This window comes from Eschrichtius robustus, chromosome 13 (genome assembly GCF_028021215.1).
Source record: "Eschrichtius robustus isolate mEscRob2 chromosome 13, mEscRob2.pri, whole genome shotgun sequence".
Classification (NCBI taxonomy): domain Eukaryota; kingdom Metazoa; phylum Chordata; class Mammalia; order Artiodactyla; family Eschrichtiidae; genus Eschrichtius; species Eschrichtius robustus.
The window spans coordinates 8,762,898-8,786,926 of record NC_090836.1 but is presented as its reverse complement, the minus strand read 5'-3'; the positions used below and the strand labels follow the sequence as shown (position 1 = coordinate 8,786,926).

General features: G+C 38.3%; 1 protein-coding gene across 1 annotated transcript; it reads left to right on the top strand.

The window, feature by feature from the left end:
- The first annotated feature begins 2,368 nt into the window (after positions 1-2,368).
- On the top strand, positions 2,369-21,357 carry CLEC1A (C-type lectin domain family 1 member A). Its single transcript, XM_068560853.1, has 6 exons — positions 2,369-2,577; positions 12,747-12,845; positions 14,270-14,446; positions 16,957-17,108; positions 19,990-20,108; positions 21,048-21,357. The coding sequence occupies exons 1-6, from the start codon at positions 2,463-2,465 to the stop codon at positions 21,205-21,207; spliced, it is 822 nt and encodes a 273-aa protein (XP_068416954.1). The 5' UTR covers positions 2,369-2,462; the 3' UTR covers positions 21,208-21,357.
- Positions 21,358-24,029: the final 2,672 nt, after the last annotated feature.

The following is a 24,029-nucleotide window of genomic DNA, read 5'->3' as shown; positions in this document are numbered from 1 at the left end:
CTTTAACAAAAGTGATGGTGTAAAGTCAGAATGCTCTAGGCTGTCCAAGGCATACCATACCTCACTTGTCAATACACGTGTATACCACAGCCAAAGTGGGAACGTGCATGGGAATGAACAGAAAACATCCACACTTTTCCAAGAGACAGAAAAGGGAAAATAGCTACCAGCTGACGTATGTCTAAAGGGCAAATTCAAGATGAGTAACGATCATGCTAGAGGAAACGCTTACCTATTCAAGGGCCACCATCTCCTCTTGCCTGAGTTATTGCAATAATTTTCAAGGAAGTCTCCCAGCATCTACACTTGTCTTTCTACAGTCCATTTTCAAACGTAGCAGACTGATTCCATTAAATTTAAAACAAACCATGCCAGCTCTCTACTAAAACTCTCCCTGACTTCCCGCATATCTGAGTAAAAAAATAAATAAATAAATTGAAACAAAAACCAAAAGACCTTTACAACTGTCTACTCACCAAGACAATTGCTGGCCATTTACTCCTTCGAGCTAAGCTGCTTTTCTCCTCATGACTCATTCCGTTTAGGATGATGGTTTCTCTATTGTTTCCAGCCACAGCTGGCATGCTTGCATCTCAGGGTCTTTGAGCTTCCCCGTCCCTTTACCTGAACTGTTCTTACCCTAGATACCTGCAGGACCTACTCTTTTACCTCTTTCAAGTCTTTGCCCAAGTATCACGTGTTAATGAGGCTGACTCTGACTACCTTATTTAAAATTACCAGCCCACCTTCCTGTACATTCTTAACCTCCCTCACCCTCTGTATATTTCCATAACTCTTATCACAGTATAATATATTCTACTATTTACTTACTTATTACCTTTCTTGTATATCATCTGCCTTCTTCCATACAATGTAGGCACTAAAAGTACAGAGAGTTTTGTTTTCCACTGATGGATTTCAGAATCTGAGAATAGTGCCTGCAATAAAGTAGGTACCCAAAAAATATTTTTGTCATGGTTGAAAAAAATATTTAAGGACAAGAATTAAAAATGTTAATGTGGGTTGGTAAAAATTATCAAGGATCTACTTGAATAAAGCTTGAGAAATAACTCTAAGTGCTATTTCATTGGAATCATAATTATCAGCACCTCCTAAATTATAACACCTCAGCTGTGACAATTTCTACTATCCTATCTTCTTACTTCATGTTCATATGTGCTTCACTTACCTCTCTCCCTTGCAATTTTTTACTGCCTTCTCTCCTGTAACATTTTCTAATACATCAATCCAATGCAAATGACCAAATAACTTTTGATATCCTACTTTTTATAGGGCATTATGCAGGAGAAAGGTCTCTTTAGATTTGTTTAATTTAAAATGATCTGATGAACAATGCACAGCTTGAGACACAGTGAATTCACAGTATATGCTTCCTGATCCATCTCTCCTAGGGCCTGGTTGCTCCAGCCCAAGCATCTTCCACATTCTTTTGTGTTTAGTATGTTTGATTTAACCAAGCTATCTCCCAAAATACAGAAAAGCATTGGTAGAATAATGTAATTCTATTGTACTTATTTGGGAAAATTTTTTGGATATTATATAAAGCAATCTTCTGATTTCCCTCTCAGCTTAGGAAATTTAGGCAAAAAATTGTTACCTGGTTTTCTAAAGTCATAGGTAGTAATAATCCTAAAAGTCCTGACTTCCAGTAAAGTATGTGATTGTTCATGATCATTGCGTACCAAATGTGTTGTGTACAAAATGTTAAATTGAGTCCACATGATGTACGAAGAAAGATCATTGAATTGACTACCAGAGAGTATTTTTAAAGCTAATTCTGTCCCTAACCAGCTATGTGCCTTTAGAGCAATCACTTCATCCAGCTGGACTTCAATCTCCCTTTTTGTAAAATGAAAGAGTAGTATCAATTAGACATCCCCCAAAGGGCTCTCTTAGGCTGACATTCCGTGTATATGATGCTTTACACTGTGCCCTTGGAGAAAGCAAAAGCCTTGTCCTATAGTCTTTTCTCTTTTCACAAACGCACAGAGAGGTTAAACTTACTCTGAGTGACACAGTGAGTGTATGATGGGTAAGAACCGGGTGAGGTCCCTCTGACTGGGCTTATTGCTCTGCAGAGTCTGAAGGAATCTTCCGCAATTGTAAACTCTTGCCACCTTTTACACTGCAGTTACACAGGAAGTAGTAACAAGTAAGCAAAAGAGAGCTGACAAGGGCAACCCCTTCGGTAATTGTTCAGAGACCGCCCAAATAGAAAACACATGCTACTTCCCCTCCCCCTGACCAATTTGGCAATCAGAGTCCAAGTTCACAGGAGAGGGGCCGGGCCTCTCAAGACAGGAACCGGGGTTGGAGGCTTCCTCTGCTACTTGCTCAGAGAGAAGAACCTTAGGAATGCCATTCAGTGCCTCGGTTTCTGAGCTGTCTCACTTGGGGAAATCCAACCATCATAGCTCACGGTCACCACTGCAGGAATCCGGATGCAGGCCAAGTACAGCAGCACGAGGGACATGCTGGACGCTGATGGGGACACCACGATGAGCCTGCATTCTCGAGCCTCTACTGCAACCCAGCGGCCAGAGCCTGGCCACACAGGTACCCTGTCTCCCGTAGTCCAAATTGGCCAGACCCTTGAGAAATGCACAAGATGAGCCACCTCTCCTAGGAATGCACAAAGTGGAGGAAAGAGAGGAAATGTTTTCGTGATTTACAATAATGTGTAACGGTGCACTTTCTACAACTCGCCTGCCACATATGTGAACGTGTGAAAAATTAAACGTATACGCATAAGTGTTTTTCTAAGATTCTGTCTCTGGCAGGGTGGTTTGCAGTTGAGGGTGTGTTGCTTTTACCAAGCAGTTTCAGCACAGAGACGTGAGACTGTATCTACAATGAGTGCAATGTCCCTTCCCCTTCCTGCGTTCCCATGAAGGCCAGATCCAGTGCTGTTTTACTTACCAGCTGTGATCTGATCTGGAAATTTAGATTTATAAAGGCTACCTTTTTGCAAGTTTTGAACTCATGGCTTTAGAGGGGGTTCTCCAAGCAGACACACCAACCCTGATATTTTGTTATAATAGTTCTGCATCTTGAAGTTGTGAGGTCTTGTGAGAGTCATGCCAACATTAAGTATTTGCTTTATCATCTATGAAGTGACAGGGCATTAAATCAAATGTCTTCCAAGGTCCCTTCACCTCTGAAATCCTGACTTGTTGATGTAAATAGTGGCCCCAGATGCAATTACATCCCATCCCATTCCCTTTTGTTCTGTTGACTCCTAGAACATTATTGAAATGATTGGATTAAATTATGAAAGTATTTAGTTTTAGTTACATCTTATGCTTCTATTTCAAATAATTCACCCTTTGACATAGTAATAATATATATTACTACTATGCAATAATATATATTATTACTATGTCCATTGAAGAGACAATTCACACACATAAAGAAGGATTTTATTTCCTAGGAAACTCGGCCAATCTAAGGCAGAAATGTGAGTTAAGTTCTAGTAAAAAGACATCAAACTGTAGTAGAGACAGGACTAGGTTCTAATACCAGGGGTGTCACTTACTGTGTGATACTGGACAAGTAACTTAAGTATCCTGTGGCCTCAGCTTCTTCTTTTATAAAATGTTAATGATGGTAACCATGTATACAGTGCCTATTATGTGTCTGCTATTGTTCTAAGCACTTATACATATTAATTCATATTAACCTGAACTAATGTTAAATAGAAGTAACAAAACCTCTCTTATCAGGTGGCTCTAAGTACTAAGGTTGATAACTGAGTAATAAAAGTCCTTGGTACGTTGCAGACACATCAAAAATGTGAGTTCCTTTTCAATATTCCATTCCTTGAGAATTCTTAAAGTGATCTGTTTAAAATTTTTGTGCGGATCTGCGTCAGAGAGAGATTCATGTAGTGCCTGTATTTTCATATGTCCTAACTTTTTGACCATATCCAGATATTCTTCACCTTTTAAAATCTGGACGCTCACTTTTTCACCGTTCCCTTCCTTTTCTCCTCTATCAAAAAACTTTTAGGTGTTCTTCCCTTTTCTTACTAAACGTTTCCATCCACTTTCTATTCGTTGAATGACCCTCGACCTGAGACCCACTAATGTGGCTGCTTTTCACATTTTTATTTACTTATTTAGTTTTACTAAACTATCTAGTAAGTTGTGAGGCGGTCCTGGGGATTTCCAGCCTCCTTGATGGGAAGCAAAGTGATAACTTTGGGATGTCAGTGTCTGTAGCCACCGGATATGTGTAACAGGACACGGTAGGTTTTCCTCCAACAAATCCTGTGAAGAGCCAGCTGTGGTTTCAAGTGGTTTGTGTACAACTTCATTTTCACCTTTGACTAGAGCTGGGAATTCTCACAAGGCTTAGTGATCAGCATAATCAAGAACAGGGTGTACAGATAAGTTCCGCGGAGGTTGAGGGTGGAGAGGGGGGTGGAGCAGGATAAAGCACCAGCTGAAACATCTGGCAGCCTTTCTGTAAGAATGGAAATGGAAACGGCAGGAATAGGGGTTACAAAGAAGGATCTTGGAGGCAAACGCCTGAAAATAGTTATCTTAGCCTATGTGTCTGACATTTTGTTTCCATCTGGTGATAATGCAAGTGTTTAGAGGAATGTCACTCTAGAAGTCTAATTATCTGTTAGAAAAACAGATCTGACATCATTTTGCTGTTAAAAATAACAGCAACAACTACTCTGGGAATTTTTTGGCAATGCAGAAGATTCAGATTCAACTTAATATCGGGGCACAGCTATGACTAGAAAATTTTAGTATTTTCTTTAGAATTAATAAAAATAAATGATACACATTCACTTATTTTCTAGTTTTCAATTTTTTGATATAAAATTTATGTCTGTGTTAAAAAATGCCAGATCATTCAGAGGATAGAAAGTAAAAACGAAAGACAACACCCTCAAACCTCCTTTCCCTAGATTTATGCTTGGGGTCATGTTATGCCAAGCATGTTGCAAAGTACTGAGGATACAATGTCAAACATGACACGATCCCTGCATATGAGGAAACTTAAAGTCTAATACAACTGTCAACTGAGCAGCAAGTGTGATACAGTGCCGTGATGGGGCATGAGCTTGGTATAAGGGAGAGCTTGGTCACTTCTGTCTGGTAGGGGTAGAGATCAGGAAAGGTTTGAGAGAGGGAGTGACCATTGAGTGGACTTGACTTTAAGATGTTCCCCATGATATGGGAGCAGAAATGGGAGGTTTAAGTGGCTGCAGTCACTACAGGCAGGCAGACACATAAGAGGAGAAACCACAGGAGGAATAGGAAAGATGATGGATTCAGTTTAAGTTTGAGATGCTTGTAAGAGAAGGCACAATTGGAGTCGCCCTAAGGCACTTGTATATACAGCATGTGGGTCAGAGGTAAGGATTCTGAACGGCGTCTACATGTGAGAATTGTTGGCATTTAGGTAGGAATTACACTTTCTGAGTGAGATCACTGGGGAATGTAAAATGAAAATGAAAACAAAACAAGACAAAACACTGGAGAAGAGTGCCAAAGAGAGAATCTTAGGGAATACAATTGAGGGGCAGGCTAAGAAAGAGACTCCAGTAGGAGCTGCTAAGGATGAGTGGTAAGGAGTGATGATGTGGAACAGGAGAGAGGAAGCCAAGAGACAATAACTTCAAGAGAAATGGACAAGTCAATGGTAATGAACAGTGAATTTAAAAAATAATAAACAGTCAATACGGCAGAGAGTACAAGTATGAGGAAGGCAAAAAACAGCTTACTGTTTTAGAAATAAGAAGGAAAATAGATTATTATATAGCACAGGGAACTCTACTCAATACTCTGCAATGGCCTATATGGGAAAAGAATCTAAAAAGAGAGTGGATATATGTATATATATAACTGATTCACTTTGCTGTACACCTGAAACTAACACAACATTGTAAATCAACTGGACTCCAATAAAAATTAAAAAAAGAAAAGTCATGGCATAAATCTCATCTAATTGATTCAACAAATCTTTAATTCATGCCTACTAAATATTTAGCATTACGGTAGCACTGGGGAGACTCTATTTTTAGGTGCTTGGAGAAGTGGAAGGAATAATCTGAATCACTAATTAGAAGAACATGTCATGCACTGCTATTGAACATATGTAGGAGGCCACAGAAGCAAAGAAGAATGAATAAGTTACTGACCATGTTTAGTCATGTGGGTATTTTTGGTCGAGGTGACATTTGACCTAGTCTGTAAGTCTGAGTCTAGGTTTTCCAGGAAGAGCAACTTAGGCACTGGGTGACCTTTCCAGAGTGAGGAACACACGTGCAAAGCTAAAAGCACAGAGGTAAGAACTAACTTGGTGCAGTGTATTCCTGGGTAAAAGAAGGAAGACAAGAGTACAGAGGGAAGAGATGAGGTATTGACTTTGGATTGGAATTTAGATCAGGATAAGATCATTTTGGGAGACATCAGCAGAATCAAACAGGATGGCAAGGTAGACTGTTTGTCTGAGGAATGGGTAGTCCTCAAAGAAGGGGTGGATGAGGGGGTTTGGGGCAGCTGTGGCTAAAAAGTAGGATGAGAGTCTACCGTGGAGGGCCTTTTATAGCATGCTGAGGGACATTTTCTCCTTAAGGGAGAGAGTAAATTTAGTAAGCTCACCTTGGTGGTAGAGTGGAGAATGTATGATTTAAAATGACTATTACGAACATATTCACAATATAGAAGTGAAAAGTTGCAAGTGGTAAAATGCTAGTGTTTCTGTAATTCCATATGGAACTGCCATATACAGACAAATATTAATGTGGGATTTGTTGGGAGGGTTGGAAAATGATTTTAAACAATGGCTCTGGGGACTTCCCTGGTGGCGCAGTGGTTAAGAATCCGCCTGCCAAAGCAAGGGACACGGGTTCGAGCCCTGGTCCGGGAAGATCCCACATGCCACGGAGCAGCTAAGCCCGTGCGCCACAACTACTGAGCCTGCGCTCTAGAGCCCACGAACCACAACTAGTGAAGCCCGCACGCCTAGAGCCCGTGCTCTGCAAGAAAGAGAAGCCACCGCGATGAGTAGCCCCGCTCGCTGCAACTAGAGAAAGCCCGCACGCAGCAATGAAGACCCAACGCGGCCAAAAATAAAATAAATAAATAAAATAAAATAAAATAAAATAAAATAAAATAAAACAATCAGCTCTGGAATGAGAGTGCTTGGATAGAACGTCTGGCTCCATCGTGTACTAGCTCTGCAACCCAAAGCAAATTAAGCAGCTCCTGGGCGCTGCAGTTTTCTTATCCAAATAAAGGTTAAAAATAGTGCCTTCTTGGCTGCTTCTGCTTTCCAGACAGCCCACTCTCATCTTTTCTTGGGAGTGTACTTTCCCTTTGCTTAATTTAAACTTAATTAAACTTAATTAAAGTAGCAGTTTACTACTTAAAACTGCTCTATGCCTCTCATCTGAATTCTTTCCCTGGAGAGGACAAGAACCAAGGAAATTGCTGTTCCACAGTGTCTTTCACAGAGCAGAAATTTTAAATTTTAATGAAGTTCAGCTTATCAACTATTTCTTTCATGGAATGTGCCATTGGTGTTGCATCTAGAAAATCATCACCAATATATACAATGGAATAAAACAGAATGGAAGCTTGCCATTTGTGACAGCATGGATAGCCCTTGCGGGCATTACGGAAGAATTGTCACCTGGGGAACGCCCATGAGTCTCAACCCACCGAGTTAAACTAGTTCAAGGGCTTCCTGGTACAACAGCTGCTCTAAACCTTGGCTCTGCAAGGGGGGAGCAGTCACCACAGTGTCCGCTGCAATTCCAGACAAAAGCGGAGCAAAAAGAACATCAATTACCGACAACAAAAACACCCCAAACTACCTGGCACTTTCATTATCCTGGGCAGCTTTATTCTCGGTAAATGTACCTTTGCTGGACTTTTCATTTATTAAAATGGCTTCCAAAGTTTCAAAAAAAAAAAAAAAAATAGTGCCCTCTTGAATAATTATTGGGAGATTCAAATGAAATACTACAACATATATAACACACTCAGTAAGTACTATTATCAGTTGCTGTGTGTCCTTGGGTAAGGCAACTAAGCTCTCTAGGTCTCAGTTGCCTACCTATAACATTGGGATTATAATAGCATCTACCTCATAAGGTATTTGCAAAGATCGATGAGATAATTCATATACAGCATTTATCTCAACAACTCAAGGAATGTTAGCAATTATCATTAATAGTAATGTTATTTTTGAATTATGTTTCAGAAACAAAACCCCTTGACTGGATGCACAATGGACTCATGTAAATTTTGCTCAAAAGGAGAAGGAAAAATACAATTGACTTTCTAATTGCTGTGAATTAGAAACTCGATATTCTAGAAATAGCTTATATGTTTTTAGAAGTATAGTCTGTTGAAATTATAGAAGAAGTAACACTCATTTACTTTAAGAATGAAAATAGCAAATATCTGAAATCGATTCGTAAGAGAAAGGAAACATGCATTTTCACGAAGGCTGAAAAATATGCTCAAACCACAGAACCTCCAACCTTTTCCCGTGAGGTCTACTGTGTACCACATGCGAGGATTAAGGAAACAAAGTTGCTAAAAAGACAATATTTAAAATTTAAAAATATATCCAAAAGTCAGATATATAATCAGCAATGTCTCATGATTGAAAAATGTTGCCAGTAATCTAAAGGATGAGGTAAGTCACTTCTGAAATATTATATACCTTGTCACCTGTTTAGCCCCATGTCCCTGTGAGGCTGGTTCACAGGAAGGGTACAAACTGATGTGCTATGGTTCACAGGGAAAGGTACAAACTGAGGTGCTAAGCGTGACAATTTAATCCTGGCTCTGCCACTAGTTTGCAATGTGGCTTTGTGCAAATTATTTAAATTCTTTGTGTCTTTTCAAGCTTTTCCGATCCTTTCTATTTCAGAGGCATATTAATAGCCTGCATTTGGTAATGTTTGTTTCATTTCTTAGAAGGCCTGGGAGTGGAGGTGTACAAAGTGTTCCCTCTGATGCCTGATGAAGGGCAGCTGGTCAAGTATGACAACTCTCTTCATCCACAAAGTTTCGCATAACTACAAAGGGATTTATATTCAAAACTTGACCTTAGCACTGTAGCCTTTTATAGTATAGTTATAGTAAGAGGATACAGGAAAGGGGTGTTTTTTTCTATATATATCTTATTATTCCTAGGGATCTTTGTATCATTCCTTGGCCTGTCCACACCTTTTTCTAAACATGCCTCGAGACAGCATAGGGGTTCTCTTCCAAAAACTAAAACCGCAAGAAAGCCAAGCCAAACTAAAGCACCTCCCAGGCAGCTTATTTTTTCTTATTTTAGGGTGGGAGTGGTCCCTAGAGAGAGACCTCATTATGATCAGGGCACTTGGAATAAAACTCAGGAATGGTAAACCCACAGTCAGAAAAGAAAATACCTAGAGGGAAATACAGCTTCAAAGAAAAGGAAAAAGTAAAACTTTCAACACTATAGCCTTTCCATCATGGAAGCCTGGTTTCCTAGGAAATGGTCACACCTGCTGTAGAAACTCCCTAGGGTTGTGTTTCTCTGGGTCTTTAGTTAAAACAGGAGGGATTGTGAATATTGAAGCAGGGAGGGAAGGAGACAGGGAGCAAGGAAGAGGTAGAGAGAGGAGAGTCCGGGTAAAGACATTTCCAAATGATCAGGGAAAGATAACTCCTTAGGAGGGAACTTTTAAAACTTTGTTTCCTTTAGCAGAGATACACTACACTTCTTTCTTATTATGTCCTAGAGGCAGCCTTAGGAAGGATCACGTATTTATTCTTTGCATGGATATAATTATTATTAAATAATGTTCTAATCCCTAAATTCCATCCCCTCATTTCACAGTAGGGATTTAAGTCCACTCTTGTTGATCCTTTGGGCAGAAAATCAACATCTCCCTTGCCCCAAATATTATACAAGGAAAAGTGGGTTTCTGGAGGTATAAATGATTTGGCTGTTTTACATAGTTCTTCTTCTCCTTTCTAATTGTGGCTGGGGAATTATTAATCGTAAAAAAGGGACAGGATCTTTTAAAATTTTATGCCTTTGAGATGTGTGTTAATATGAATGGGTTTCAGCAGGAGGAGCCAAGACAGAGCTATTTATACATACTAAACGCATTCATTCATTCAATTTTAATTGAACTTATTTCAACTGATGTTCTAGGTGCCAGAACTGATGTTCTAGTGACTAAACAGACAGTAGTCTTTTCCAAGAAGGAGCTTTTTTTCTCCTGGAGTAAGACAGACATAACCCCCCTTCCCTCAAATAAGTAAGATATAGAGTATATTTGATGGTAATAACAGATGATGGAGAAAATAAAGCTACCATGGTGGTGGGTCCACATATGTACTTGCCTCTGGGGTCTAGAAACATCTACCTGGTTAATTTTCTTGGGCTATATAGAACTTTAAAGAGACGTAGGGTTTTGGAGAGGATGTTTAGCTTAAGCTATATTCTGCTCTGTGATCTTATTCCTTTATGTTCTGTTGATTTGAGATATTCTTAAGGACAATGCCGTGAGAAGCTAGCAATTTCCAGAAAAATTTAGGCCAAATCAGATAAGCCAGCTAATTGAAGGAAATAGGGGAGAAAGCAAATCTCTATTATATCTGTTTATGATTCAGAATCTCACATAAGTCAGTGTATAGAAAGCAGTTTGGCCAGGAGATGAATTTAGCTGAGTCGGCCCTGTGCTGACAGAAATATTGCTGAAAAGTCAATAGAGTTTTTTAAAAAAATCAACCTGTAAAGTTTAATTTTAGATAACCTCACTAGGTGATGGGCTTACTCTTGACCCAGCAGGGCCTCTGCAGTCACCACAAGGCTCTGTGCCTCTGTAAAAATTACAGTTAGGTAATATTAATTTTTCATAATTTCATTCTTCATTCATTCACTCGTTCAAATATGTATTCAGCCCTTATATGCCAGGCACTATTTTCAGTACTGGAAATACACTGTGAACAAGATAGACAAGATCATTGTTTCAATGGAAGGTACATTCAAGGGGAGGTGATAGACAAAAACAAAGAAAAACCATGGAAATATCACTTAATAATCTTATTTTTAAAAAACATACATAATGCAGTGATGTGCTAGAAATGGACTTCCAAGGACATCTTCCAACGATGTGCCATTTAAGTGGAAAGCTGGGTAACAGGAAGTAGGCTACCAATAACCCATCTGAGGACTGATTAATGCAAGGGAATAGGAAGAGCTAATGCAAAGTTACCAAGACATGGACACACTTGTTTGGATCAAGGATAAACAGAAGCCCACTGTGACTAGAGCATTTGAGTGAGAGAAGAATAGTTCAGAAATGGGTGACAAACCTAAGCAGGGTCCAGATGAAAAGGATTCTTGTAGAATTTTATTCTAAGTACAGTAAAACTATAGGCAGTTTTTAAGTCACAACGTACCATAATAAAATGTCCACTTTTAAAAAAGAGCCATCTGGGTCTTAGGAAAAGTGATGTAGATTTTAATCTAAAAATAATGCACACTATTGAAAGTTTTTATGAAGGATATGATTATAAAGTGAAAATAAGATTCACATTTTAAAATATATCAATGTCTGTATCCTGATTTTTACTTGTTTTCCCTGTTAGATTGTAAGTCTCAGAGGATAGTGATCATATTTTCTATTTCTATACTATCTTTGCTAGTTATCATTCCCCCTTTGGAAATAATGTTTAGCACAAATTTCTGTACCTGAAATTTATCACACAGAGGACTTTGCTAAAGAGGAAATGAATTTCTGTGTCTTTAATCTTTCTGTTTTCGAACCTGACTTGAATTCCCAATGAAGTGAAACTCACAGGTCACGAAGAGACCAGGGTTTGTTTGAGAGTTTTACTGTCCCTTTATTTTATTTTAATCACAATGCTAGAGGATACCTGCAGCTGAATGAGGGTCTTCCTGATCAGATATTGCTGGCTGTTCAGATTGATAGTTGACCTCACTAGGTGATGGGCTTACTCTTGACCCAGCAGAGCCTCTGCAATCACCACAAGGCAAACTCATGGGGTGTGGGCAAAGGAAGGATGCTGGCTACAGCTTTTTTTTCTTTTTTTCCTTAACAGGTACAAAGTTGAGATCACTTAGATCCATCCTTGAGAAACTGATGATCATGTTACTTTTAGAATCTATTTTTGGAGCTATAAAATCAAATGAAGGAGCAAACAAAAATCCTTACAAGAGAGAGACTTCTGACAAAGAAATCCCAAAAAGAAACAGTAAAACAATCATTTCTCATTACTGATAGGCAATTTGCTTTTTCAGAAGAACCATATGGGAGCGGGGCGTTTTGCAAAAAGTAACAACAAATTAATTCCGCCTCTTCTCTGATGATGTGAAAAATTGTTCTTTGTGAAGGCATTTTCGTGAGAGTCTTTTACAACTCTCATTTTGACAGAAAGAACGTTATACACATAGCCGTATGGAGATGATGGTAATGCATAGAACTTGATTCAGTGCAAAGTAGGACGGGGTGGATGGGGAGGGTAGGAGTGGGTGGGGCTTGTGAAAGAATCCAGCCGTGATAAGTGAGGCTCGGCGTGGAGCCTTGTGACAGCGTTTCCCAGGACAGAGGCAATGTTATCTAGCCCCTGAATACTGTTGCCCTGAAAATTTTTGCTTCTTCCCGGAACCAACTCCTCTCACTAGCTTGCTGCTGACATAGATCCAGGAGGAAGAAAAAGTGTCTTTTCTTTTGTCCCCTGCAGAGCACCGGCGACCCTCTTCAGCTTGGCGTCCAGTGGCCCTGATCCTGCTGACTCTGTGTTTGGTGCTGCTCATTAGCCTGGCAGCTCTGGGGCTTGTGTGTAAGTCTGCACTCTGACTTGGGGGAAGATCCTGGTTCCAAGGTTTGTCTGGGATGAGAAGTACTTGTTATGATATTCTTTTTTTTTTTTTTTACTTTGATTCTGGAGCCTGTGTATAAGTCCTTATTCTAATGCAACTCTGTAAATGATGTACCTTATTCTAATGCAACTCTGTAAATGATGAGCATAGTGGAAGAAACATTAAAATGCAACAGTCACTTACCAGCTAGACTTTTACATTCTGAGATAAGGTTTTTGTTGTTTGTTTATATATCAATATTTAACATCAGCAATGTTTAATGAATGCATACTTCAGCCCTCTTCCATTCCACAAAAGACGACAGCGGCAGTGGTTTTTGCTTTTAGCATTCATGGCTCAGTGGGCTAATCAGAGGAAAAGATTTCATTTATATCCCACCCCCCTCAATATACGGAGAATAGACCAGGTCTTAATCGCTGTAATGTTTTTCAAAAAGTCCAGGAAGTTATAGAATCATTTTGCAAAGACTCATGAAAATCAAATAAGGAAGAATTCACGTATAAAGTCTTTAAATTTCAAACTAGTAAGGGCACAGTAAAAAACTTAAAAAGGGAGTGAGTAAATAAATGGGTTTCATCAGATGGGACCCTACGGCAATATGTCCTGAACAGTTGAAGAAGGTGGTTCAAGGTAAAAGATCACATAGAAAAGCAGGTTCAAATGTCAAAATTGGATTTTTATAGGAAATTTCAGAACTTGTTTGTAATCTTACATTTTAAAATTTAAAAAAAAATGTATCTTAGTGTTTCTACCCTGGCTCCCAAATTTTTACTTCATTTTGATATAACTGTTGGTTTGCATACACCATTCTTTTTAACGGTATAAAGCAACTCTCATGATTCATGAAGAATTTTTTTTACTTAGATTTAGAAACCTGGAGTTTAAAGCTAAGGGTTGAAATTTTCTAGCCAAGTGATGTTGAGAAGGTTACCTATTCTCACTGAGCCCAATTGCAAAGCTATAAAAATATAGAAACAATAACATGACTCTTTCAGTGACTGAATGGGATAACAATATATGGTACATTGTCAATACTCAATATAACGATCACTAGATAAATAGATTTATGATTTTAGGTTGAGTAATGGTTTGACAGTGTACACAGAAAGATTTATTGAGCAGTAAATATGGTTAAGGAATTTATCCCTGAAGTCAGGAATTGTCATTATGACTCCATATTTTCAGATACGGAAACAGAAATTAATTTGCCCAAGGCAATACAACTTATTATGTACTATAGTCCAAACCTGAGTGTAGGCAATGCGCCCAGAGCCTGGGATCTTAAATAACATACTGTTGTTGTCTTCCCCAGATGTAGAAAATAGAAATAGAAATAGAAGTGAAGCCTATAAGGTGTCCAGTCTGACTTGGTAACTTGGGTTAGTTTTTCAGTTCTACCAGCTCTCCAACACTCAGCAAGAAAACATTTCTCAAAAGGAAGAAAGGCTGGGGAATCTCTCCCGACAGCTGCAATCTCTCCAAACTCAGAAAAGGAAGCTTGCAGAAACTCTGCATCACGTGGCTGAAAAACTCTGTCGTGAGCTCTATAACAAAACTGGAGGTGAGTCCTGTTCATTGAGCGCCCCTCTGCCCTCAGGATATCTGTCCGTATAGGGCTGATTCTCCCATCAGTGTACCTGGGAACCATGTATTATTCAACTAGTTGTCTGGCAAACGTAATAAAGAGTTTGGACATCCAGATCATCCCCAGTTATCGGGATCATGTAGTTCAGCTGTGTCTGTGTTACAGAACGTGAAGGGATTCAGCAAATTCAGACATTTAGAATAATAAATACAATTAACTTCAATTAACCAAAATAACACTACAAGTAGATAAAATACAGGTTTTTTTCTCAATTGACCTTGGCACATAAATACCTAAGAGTAGGATACATTTCATAATGTTTTCACAAATCCTTCCTCATTAAGAAGTTAATGAACTCATAACTATAGTTCCTGGATTTTAAGAATCACATAGGAATCGAGTTAAAAAGGCAGATAAATGGAATCAAGCTCTAGTTATTTTAATGTAGTATGACTTGTCTGGGTACCAAAAATCTGCATTTTATTGAGGACCACCTATGATGACAATGCCAGTGTTGGATGAACTGTGCTTTGGTAAATACTACTGGACAAGCCTAGAAGCATCACCTTAATTCTTTGTCTTCTTTTTCTTCTATCCTTCTGGGTTTCATAACACCCAGCTCTATTCAAGTCTGTCTTCTTTTCTGTTCTCCTTATTATGCGTGCACAGGAAGCCAGACACATTTCCAAGTCTCCGATTTTTCTTTCGGGGACTCTACAGTAAGATGAAGTCTCCTAGTCTTCCACACACAGACTGGTTTCCACACTAACCAGACAGCCTGATTTCATGGTTACCCAGTAAATAACATCAACACGCACACTTCCACTTCTCTAAGTGATTCTTTCCTACACGACTAATGATCTCAGTGGTCATAATTTTATTTATTTTCTTTATTCGTCTTTAACTTTATTGAGGAATAATTGACAAATATAATTATATATATTTAAAGTATACTACATGATGAGTTGATATACACATACATTATGCAGTGATTATCAAGATCAAGATAATTAACACACCTACCAGATTATTCATGGCATTAAGGGACATTGTAAGGGGTTTGGCTTCTATTTTGAGCAAAAGAAAGATTCATTTCTCCCCGAGCAGGAGAAATACATGTCTGACATGAGTTTTTAAAGGCTCATTCTGCAAATATGTTGAAAATAGACTGGGAGAGGGTAGGAAGGATAGAAACAGAGAAATCACATAAGAGATGACTATTGCAATAATCCAGGAAAGAGGGAATGGTTCCTCAAGCTAGGATATTATTGGTGGAGATGAATGCATGATGGAATAAAGTGGGGTGTGAGGGAGATAAAGGAGTCAAAGATAACTCCAGAGTTCTGGGGCAAAGCAACTAGAAGCATAAAGATGTGATCAAGTGAAATGGGGAAGAATTCTGTGGTCATGAAGGGGGAGGTTAGGAACCAGGGATGCTGTTTTGAGCATGTTGACTTTGAAATATCCCTTAGATGTGTGTGGTGATATGAGAAGGCAGTTTGATATATAAGGAAAAAGGTCTGGGCCAGAGATATAACCCGACTTTCAAAGCAAATCTCCCAAATTATTTATTTAAAACCTCATTTTACCTTATGAAATATTTTAAACAGTCAGAAAAATACGAACAATAATGTAATATCCATTTGTGTATTGACCACTCAGATTTTCACATGTTAACATTTTGACACTGGATTGCTTTTAAAATAAAGACGTTTTTGTGGAATCATTGAGTTCCCATCTCACCATACACCGACAAGGGATGTGGATACAGGTGCCCAACTCTCAAAGGCCCAAGGCCATGTATCCACATAGGTGATAAGACCATGGTTCTCAGGGCCTAGTTCCTATATTTACAATCACGACGCACTCAGTCCATCTTACCCTTGACTTGTGCACTTATTTCTCTGACTTTGATGACCATTTCAATTTCTGACACATGGAGATTTACCATTTTAACTCATGCTTGGCTTAGTATTGTATTTATGTGATTTTTTTCTAAAATTTTATTCACTTATGCTTTGAATGAAAAAATAATCCAGATCTTATTGATATATATTTCATTAAAAAATCCTTTTACTACTATATAAGTGGATTTTGAGGAAGAAAATTATAGAAACTTCAATGGTTTCCCAAATCCAATGCATATTGAGTTTTTGAACAGATGAAAAGTTCTTTATGAAATTGAATATCCTCTCTGTATGCTGAATTACATGGGGCAAGGAACACTGAAGTTCCAATCATTCATTACTAGATTCCATTGTCCATAAAAGCAGGTAGTGTCTATTCTAATTCCCATTGTATACCCAATTATAATTCCTGGCATATAGTGGGTGTTCAGTAGATATTTGTAATTATCATTGGGCAATTAAATATCTAACAGCGAGGGAATCAGTTCTTTCTTGCATCATCAAATATTATGTAATTTCAAGAGAACAAAAACAACAGACCTGGGTAGAAAATAACATTAAATTTGGTTTCTTTTCAAGAACACAGATGCAGCCCTTGCCCAGAAAAATGGAAGTGGCATGGGGACAAATGCTACCAATTCTATAAAGAAAGCAAGAGTTGGCAGGGTTGTGAATATTTCTGCATTGCTGAGAACTCGACCATGCTGAAGATAAATACACAGGAAGTACTGGTAAGGTCCTGAGGCTTGGTCAGTGTTTGAAGTACTCTCAGAAAGAAATCTTTCAAAGATTCTAAGGAGTCAAAGCCCACAGACTCTCCTGTTTATTGCAATCAAGGCCTAAGTCTTATTCCTATTGCTTTGAATGATCCCCTGAGGTCATCATTTGTGGAATGATCTCCACAAGTATCCACCCCTTAGAAACATGAGAGAAAGACCTTCAAGTTCCCCATCAGTCAGGAATCAAATGAAGAAGGTCTTAATTTCTTAACCTCTTTTGGTTTGGGTAGGAAGGGAACAATATTGGTGCCACGTCAGAGACATGAATGTAGCACTTCCTGTCTTTCCATGTGAAAGTGACAAAACTTTTGATTGAAAAACATTTAATTAAATCATTGCCATAATCTGCAAATAAATATCCAGCCTTCCAGAAGTTTACACCCTAACATAGACTGGTCAAGGCAAATATGAAAATGAAATTGGCATATATTGAGTAAGTACATGCAATTAAAGTTCACTATTAAAATGGCGTGATTGTTCCCTTTTCTCTTACATTTATTATTGCCTTTGGATTTTTTTTTAACATTTTTATTGGAGTATAATTGCTTTACAATGGTGTGTTAGTTTCTGCTTTATAACAAAGTGAATCAGTTATACATATACATATATCCCCATATCTCCTCCCTCTTGGGTCTCCCTCCCGCCCTCCCTTTCCCACCCCTCTAGGTGGTCACAAAGCACCGAGCTGATCTCCCTGTGCTATGTGGCTGCTTCCCACTAGATATCCACTTTCCACTTGGTAGTATATATAAGTCCATGCCACTCTCTCACTTCGTCCCAGTTTACCTTTCCCCCTCCCCGTGTCCTCAAGTCCATTCTCTACATCTGCATCTTTATTCCTGTCCTGCCCCTAGGTTCTTCAGAACCATTTTTTTTTTTTTTTTTTTTTTTAGATTCCATATATATGTTAGCATATGGTATTTGTTTTTCTCTTTCTGACTTACTTCACTCTGTATGACAGACTCTAGGTCCATCCACCTCACTACAAATAGTTCAATTTCGTTTCTTTTTATGGTTGAGTAATATTCCATTGTATATATGTGCCACATCTTCTTTACCATTCATCTGTCGATGGACACTTAGGTAGCTTCCATGTCCTGGCTATTGTAAATAGTGCTGCAATGAACATTGTGGTACATGACTCTTTTAGAATTATGGTTTTCTCAGGGTATATGCCCAGTAGTGGCATTGCTGGATCGTATGGTAGTTCTATTTTTAGTTTTTTAAGGAACCTCCAAACTGTTCTCCATAGTGGCTGTATCTATAGACTTTGGATTTAATTCCTCAAGTGGTATGACCATTATTTATTTATCATTGTTTTAGCAGAGGTCTTGGCACAGAGTAGTTTATCAACAGAGTTATTTAATTGAAATTAATACCCTGCTAACTGTGCAAACTCTTCACATCTTTCTAGGTACATCTTAATTCCTATCCACTTCCTGAAATCTGTGATGAATGAAACTCTGCGATCTCTCTCAAACCTCTAAAATAATCTTTTTCATCCTTTCCTTTTTTTTTTTTAACATCTTTATTGGAGTATAATTGCTCTACAGTGGTGTGTTAGTTTCTGCTGTATAACAAAGTGAATCAGCTATACATATACATATATCCCCATATCTCCTCCCTCTTGCGTCTCCCTCCCACCCTCCCTATCCCACCCCTCCAGGTGGCTCTTGATGGCTCAATTTAGGCAGAAAAAGAGGCGATTTATTTGACTAAGCCAATGTATCCTGGCATAAAACCCCCTAAATTTTTTTATTCTCTGTTTCCTCCACCTCCAGCACAAACTGAGGATTCAGATATACCACTGAAGTATACTAGATGCAGTGGTTAGAAGTATTATTATGAAAGTTACGTAGTAATTTTTTCTCATGCACTTCATGTATTTGCATATATTTAAGTCACTTTCATACGATTTATTTATAGAACTTTTAATGTGAAGGGGCCACCATTCAGTTGGAAACAATATTTTCAACTACAGTTTCTTTGATATGCCTATTCTGTAACTATCACTTAGTGATAGTTTCATTTATATTTCCAATAATCTTTTATTGAACCAATATGTGCCATTAATTATCCGAGGGATTGAGGATGTGAAAATGAACAAAACAAAGTATATGTCCTTAAGGAACTCATAGTATCGTGGAAAAGGAAGGTATAACAATGGATAATGATAAAAGATTTAGATAATTTCTGTGTTAAAGAGTGAGATGATATAGAAGGAAATAAATAACTTTAAACATTTTTCAACATGGATAGTAGAAAAGGAATTACATATATGTAAATACACAAAAATGTATCTGCATATATATGAAACATTTCTCTTTTTTCCCGTCTTAGTCTGAGACATAAATCAGCCTTATAAATTTTTCTTTTACCCCTCTTTGCATTAAAGTATATTCATTATTCTTTTCTCGTTCCTGGTCAGTCCTTTTCACATGTATTCATGAAGATTACTTCCCATTCCTGCACTTTTCCTTCCAGATTCTTCCAGTTTCCAGAATCACTCCACATCTCTACATCCCGTATTTTTTATATCAATCTTGTTAAATCCTGTGACTTGAAAATAATGGGTCATTTATAAATCTTGGTTGATGTGATTCTTGGTTTCAGAACATCAGCATATAGTCTATGCTTATTAAGACAAAATAATTCTTTAACTTGGACAAATTAACTGACCTCAGCATGGACACTCTTTTTCTTAAATGTACTATCATCTATGTGGGCAAGACCCATGTGTTGTTCTCATATTAAAAGTGAGGGCCAGCCCTACACATCTCTGTATGTATATAACAATTCTAAAGCTAAAGGTTTTCTTGTGTGCCTTTCACAGGAGTTTGCCATGCCTCAGAGCTACTCTGAGTTTTTCTACTCTTATTGGACAGGGCTATCCCGCAACGGCAATGGCAAGGCCTGGCTGTGGATGGATGGAGCCCCTTACTCCCATGAACTGTAAGCCTTCAGCACATTTCATGGGAAAGGCATTTAATAGAGAGCTTTTGCTTGAGTGACAAGAGTCCAACCATTTGGTTCAACAAGCGAGAACATCTGCTTTGTATGGATACTGTGTTTGTAGGAGGACTTCCAAAGGTGTATAAAACATAGTACTTACTCTCAGAATGGCTCATAAACCAGTGAGAGAGACAGACCGGGATTCTCTGAGAGAGAGGGAGAGAGAGGGAGGGAGAGAGAGGGCTCTCTTATGGGTGAATAAACTGAAGCCCAGGTTGTAATGGGTGACCTGCCTAAGATCACACAACTCTACAACTTGTCAATACCCAGAGACAGTATAAGACCTCAGATTTCTTGGCTTTCTGTACAGTGAAATGGGAGCACATCTTCCAAAATACAGTCTCTGAGAATAGATTTACTCACAATATAAACAGTAATATTATCAAAAATTAGTTTTACTTATATGAGCATTTAGATAGGAATGTGTATGGTATATTGTTTGAGATCGGTAAGCGTAATATCTATATCAAAATATATTACAGTTTAAAGCCTTGTTTAAGCAGACACCTTTCTATATACCTATATAGGATTTCTTTTTCCAGGAGACAGTACATATTCAATGTGATTATTTTTTACAGTTAAATAAACTGAGTCACAGAGAAGGTAGATAATTTTTCAGATGGCAGTAAAATCGAATGATAAATTGGATCATGACGTGTATTTTAATTTTAGTTAGAAATAGTTTTGTTGTTTTGGGTGACCTGGTGCTTCTAAGAACGCTTATGGAAACTGAGGAAAGAGTCTGGTGACCCCATCTTTCCAGTAAACTCATTATGGGTGTCTATTCTATCATTTTATCAAGCTTAGGACACTCTCTGTGTACTTTTGTATTTTACAAGTAAACTATGATAAAATGGACTTTTTTTTTTCTTTTTTGAGGTTTGAGATTGTAGTAGATTTCACCAGCCTAAGAAGTAGGGACTGTGTGACCATCCTCAATGGAAAGGCTTTCTCCAAGGACTGCAAAGAGTTGAGGCGATGCGCATGTGAAAGAGCTGCGGCCACAGTGAAACTGCAGAGGCTCCATGAGCCTCTCTGAGCCGGACACGGAGGCCAATGGTTCTCCAGCTACAGCTGCAACTGCAGCCTCCCTTCAGAGAAGTGGAAGATTCTGCTCTGCAGAACAAAAGTCAAGCTCTTTATGTGCGCCTGGCCTAGTGTGGTTTCCGTTCCTTTTCCTTCCATTTCATCCCTGTTCATACCTTCCAGGTACTGAAGATTTGATAATAATAAATGTAAATAATGGAAAGTGTTGGTGGTTTTAGAATGGACTTGTGATTTGGGGAAAAATTCAGCGTAAAGACGCTCTTCAAAATGTGAGAGCAATCAGTGTTGTGGTTGTGTGTGCCTTACTGAGAGTTTGTGGGGACTCCACAAGAGTACTGATTATTTCATGATTTGAGAAAAATAAGAAGTCTTGGAGAGGCATGCTGTCTTCAAGAGGATGGTTTTAACATTTTAAATTTTAAATCTTTTGAGGCACGTTTATATCATCAATGTGTGGCTAAAGATGAGTTGACCGAATTGTGATAGGGTGAGTTATCCAATCAGGTCATGGCAAGTGAAAGAGACACTGTGACATCTGCATACACAGCTGGCTTCTGTGCAGGTGCCCCTAGCTCAGGACAATATGCACGCACATAACAGAAATCATTGCAAGTAACACCATCACAACCACTGACTTCATGGACTTAGAGATAAATCAATTTTAGGGGTTTAACACTAGAAAGGATAATCTAGTATCATTCTTTGTTTTTCAACAGTGGAAACGGGGATGCTTCAGTTTTATTTTCAGTAAACATCTATCTCATGGTGAAATGACATTGAATTAGCAAATACATGATAAAGGGGAGATGTTTGTATTTATTCCTGTAAGACTGTGTCGCTTATCAATCGTTGCTTGTAGATTTCTTCCTTAAGAATTTTCCCTTCAATTTTCTGTTAATTAGTTAGGAAATTCCTTCAGCATTGAACAAATTTTGTATCATTTTATTGTGTCCTGCAAAAAGAACTGCATTTGTGACCATAAAATGAAGTTTTAGATCCCGTATTGTAATTTATTATCTGGCAAATCCCTTTACTTCACAAAACTTATTTCATCAAGTATAAAGTAGACATATTTACAGTTTCCTCAGGGTGTTATTGTTGGCTGAAATGAGGTACATGTGGAATTAGTTTCATAATCTACATTGCAATGTAAAATGTAAGGGATGTTAAAAATATGTAGAAAAGCAGAGGAGGGATTTAGTTTTTAAAAGCAGGGAAGCGAAAGCAAGCATAAACAACCTTCTTCAGAGACCTATATTCGTGAACAAATAATAGAGAGGCCCCTACACTGGGGGCCTGTGGATATTACTAAATATTTTCCATGATGGGTGCAGATATTTAATGAACATGGTTGATATAATAAGCACATAACGAGAGACATGGATTAGAACTTTAGTTAAGCAATTAAGTGTTATTTAAGCCTTGTTACTGCAGAAAGAAAATATGGCTAATCTGAGAAAGTCAAATGCTTTTGTGAACTAAGTAAAATTGAGGTGGCACACATTCAGTTCTGACCCCTGGCATCTTACATGACTGCAGACTAGTTCAGGGCTGGATGACGGGTGTCTCTTTAAATGTCATTGCTTTAACAAGTCTAGCTGCCTGGTTAGTGGGTGATGATTAGTGTTTTCTCTCCAGATCTGCAGTCTAAGGGAAAGTGTCACTTTAGATGGTGAGGAAGGAAAAATAACAGCATGTATCTGACGTTTGTTATTCTTGAGCTGATTCCTCTCCATCTTTGCCCTCAGCCTCCTCATCTACCTAATAAAATCCACAGTACTGATCACGACATGAGCAAATATTTCAGAAGAACAGAAAGGAGTATGGCACAGCATTCACTCCACAAACTTTTTTTTTTTTAAAATTTTAAGAATAGGCAATAATCATAATATGACTTTCTGAGAACAATTTTCCGTTGAGAATCAGAGAGGGTAGCACCCCGTGAATGGGTTTTCCAACACGAGAAAACTTTTTTTCTTCTAGGCTCTTGTGTGTTTAGGTAATTCTGAAGAAACTGTGGGGAAATGTTAAATGAGGAACATGGCCTTTCCTGGTAGATCCGAGTTCCCCAGGGTAAACAATGAGCTATTTCTTTTCCTGAGGATATTGAACCAGCTCTTAAAATTTATCAACAGGAAACAGGTCAGGGGCCTTGTAACAGCAGGAAATGTGAGAAGTGTGCTGGGAGTTTTTACTTTAGAGATAGTAGCAGATTGTGAAATACGTAGAAAGGTCTAGAAAGTTGCCTCAGGGTTGCCCTCAATATTTGGGAGTCGAATACTTTCTAATGGAATTCTTGCAGTTTTTGAAGAATACAAAAAGCTGCATAATCTGATTTCAAGTGTACATAACTTATTTTACAAGTTTCATTGTATGAATCGATTTTTAGAATCTAATGATATTATTATTCTATCCATATTACCAAAGTTTTTCTTTTTATACGTTTAATGTCCTTTGGATAGAGCATGTTAAAAAAGCCTCTTTACATTTATAGGACAGGGTTTTATTTTTTCTATCCTTTCCCTTTTTAAAAACTAATCTGGAACTCAGTGAGATGGATCAGATACCCATTTCATTACTGGTGGGACTAGGATATGAAACTGATTATCCCGGTGTTAAGGTCCAGTCTTTTACCACTGTGTTGAAAAAGGCCTTGCTTTTCTGGGCCAACAGCAAACTGCAAGGAAAAATCTTCCACCCATACCATCTGTGTGGAAAGCAATATTACCACTGAGGAAATCTGTAGAGGCTTATGCCAGCTGCTCTGTAGATAAAACTCGGACTTGTAAATACTGCATCACATGCTAGCGGATG

Bases quoted from the DNA above. Each gene is read 5' to 3' on its own strand.
- CLEC1A (XM_068560853.1), top strand. From the start codon at position 2,463: ATGCAGGCCAAGTACAGCAGCACGAGGGACATGCTGGACGCTGATGGG. The intron at 2,578-12,746 runs GTACCCTGTCTC...TGTCCCCTGCAG, and splicing joins GCCAGAGCCTGGCCACACAG to AGCACCGGCGACCCTCTTCA. The intron at 12,846-14,269 runs GTAAGTCTGCAC...AACTTGGGTTAG, and splicing joins GGCAGCTCTGGGGCTTGTGT to TTTTTCAGTTCTACCAGCTC.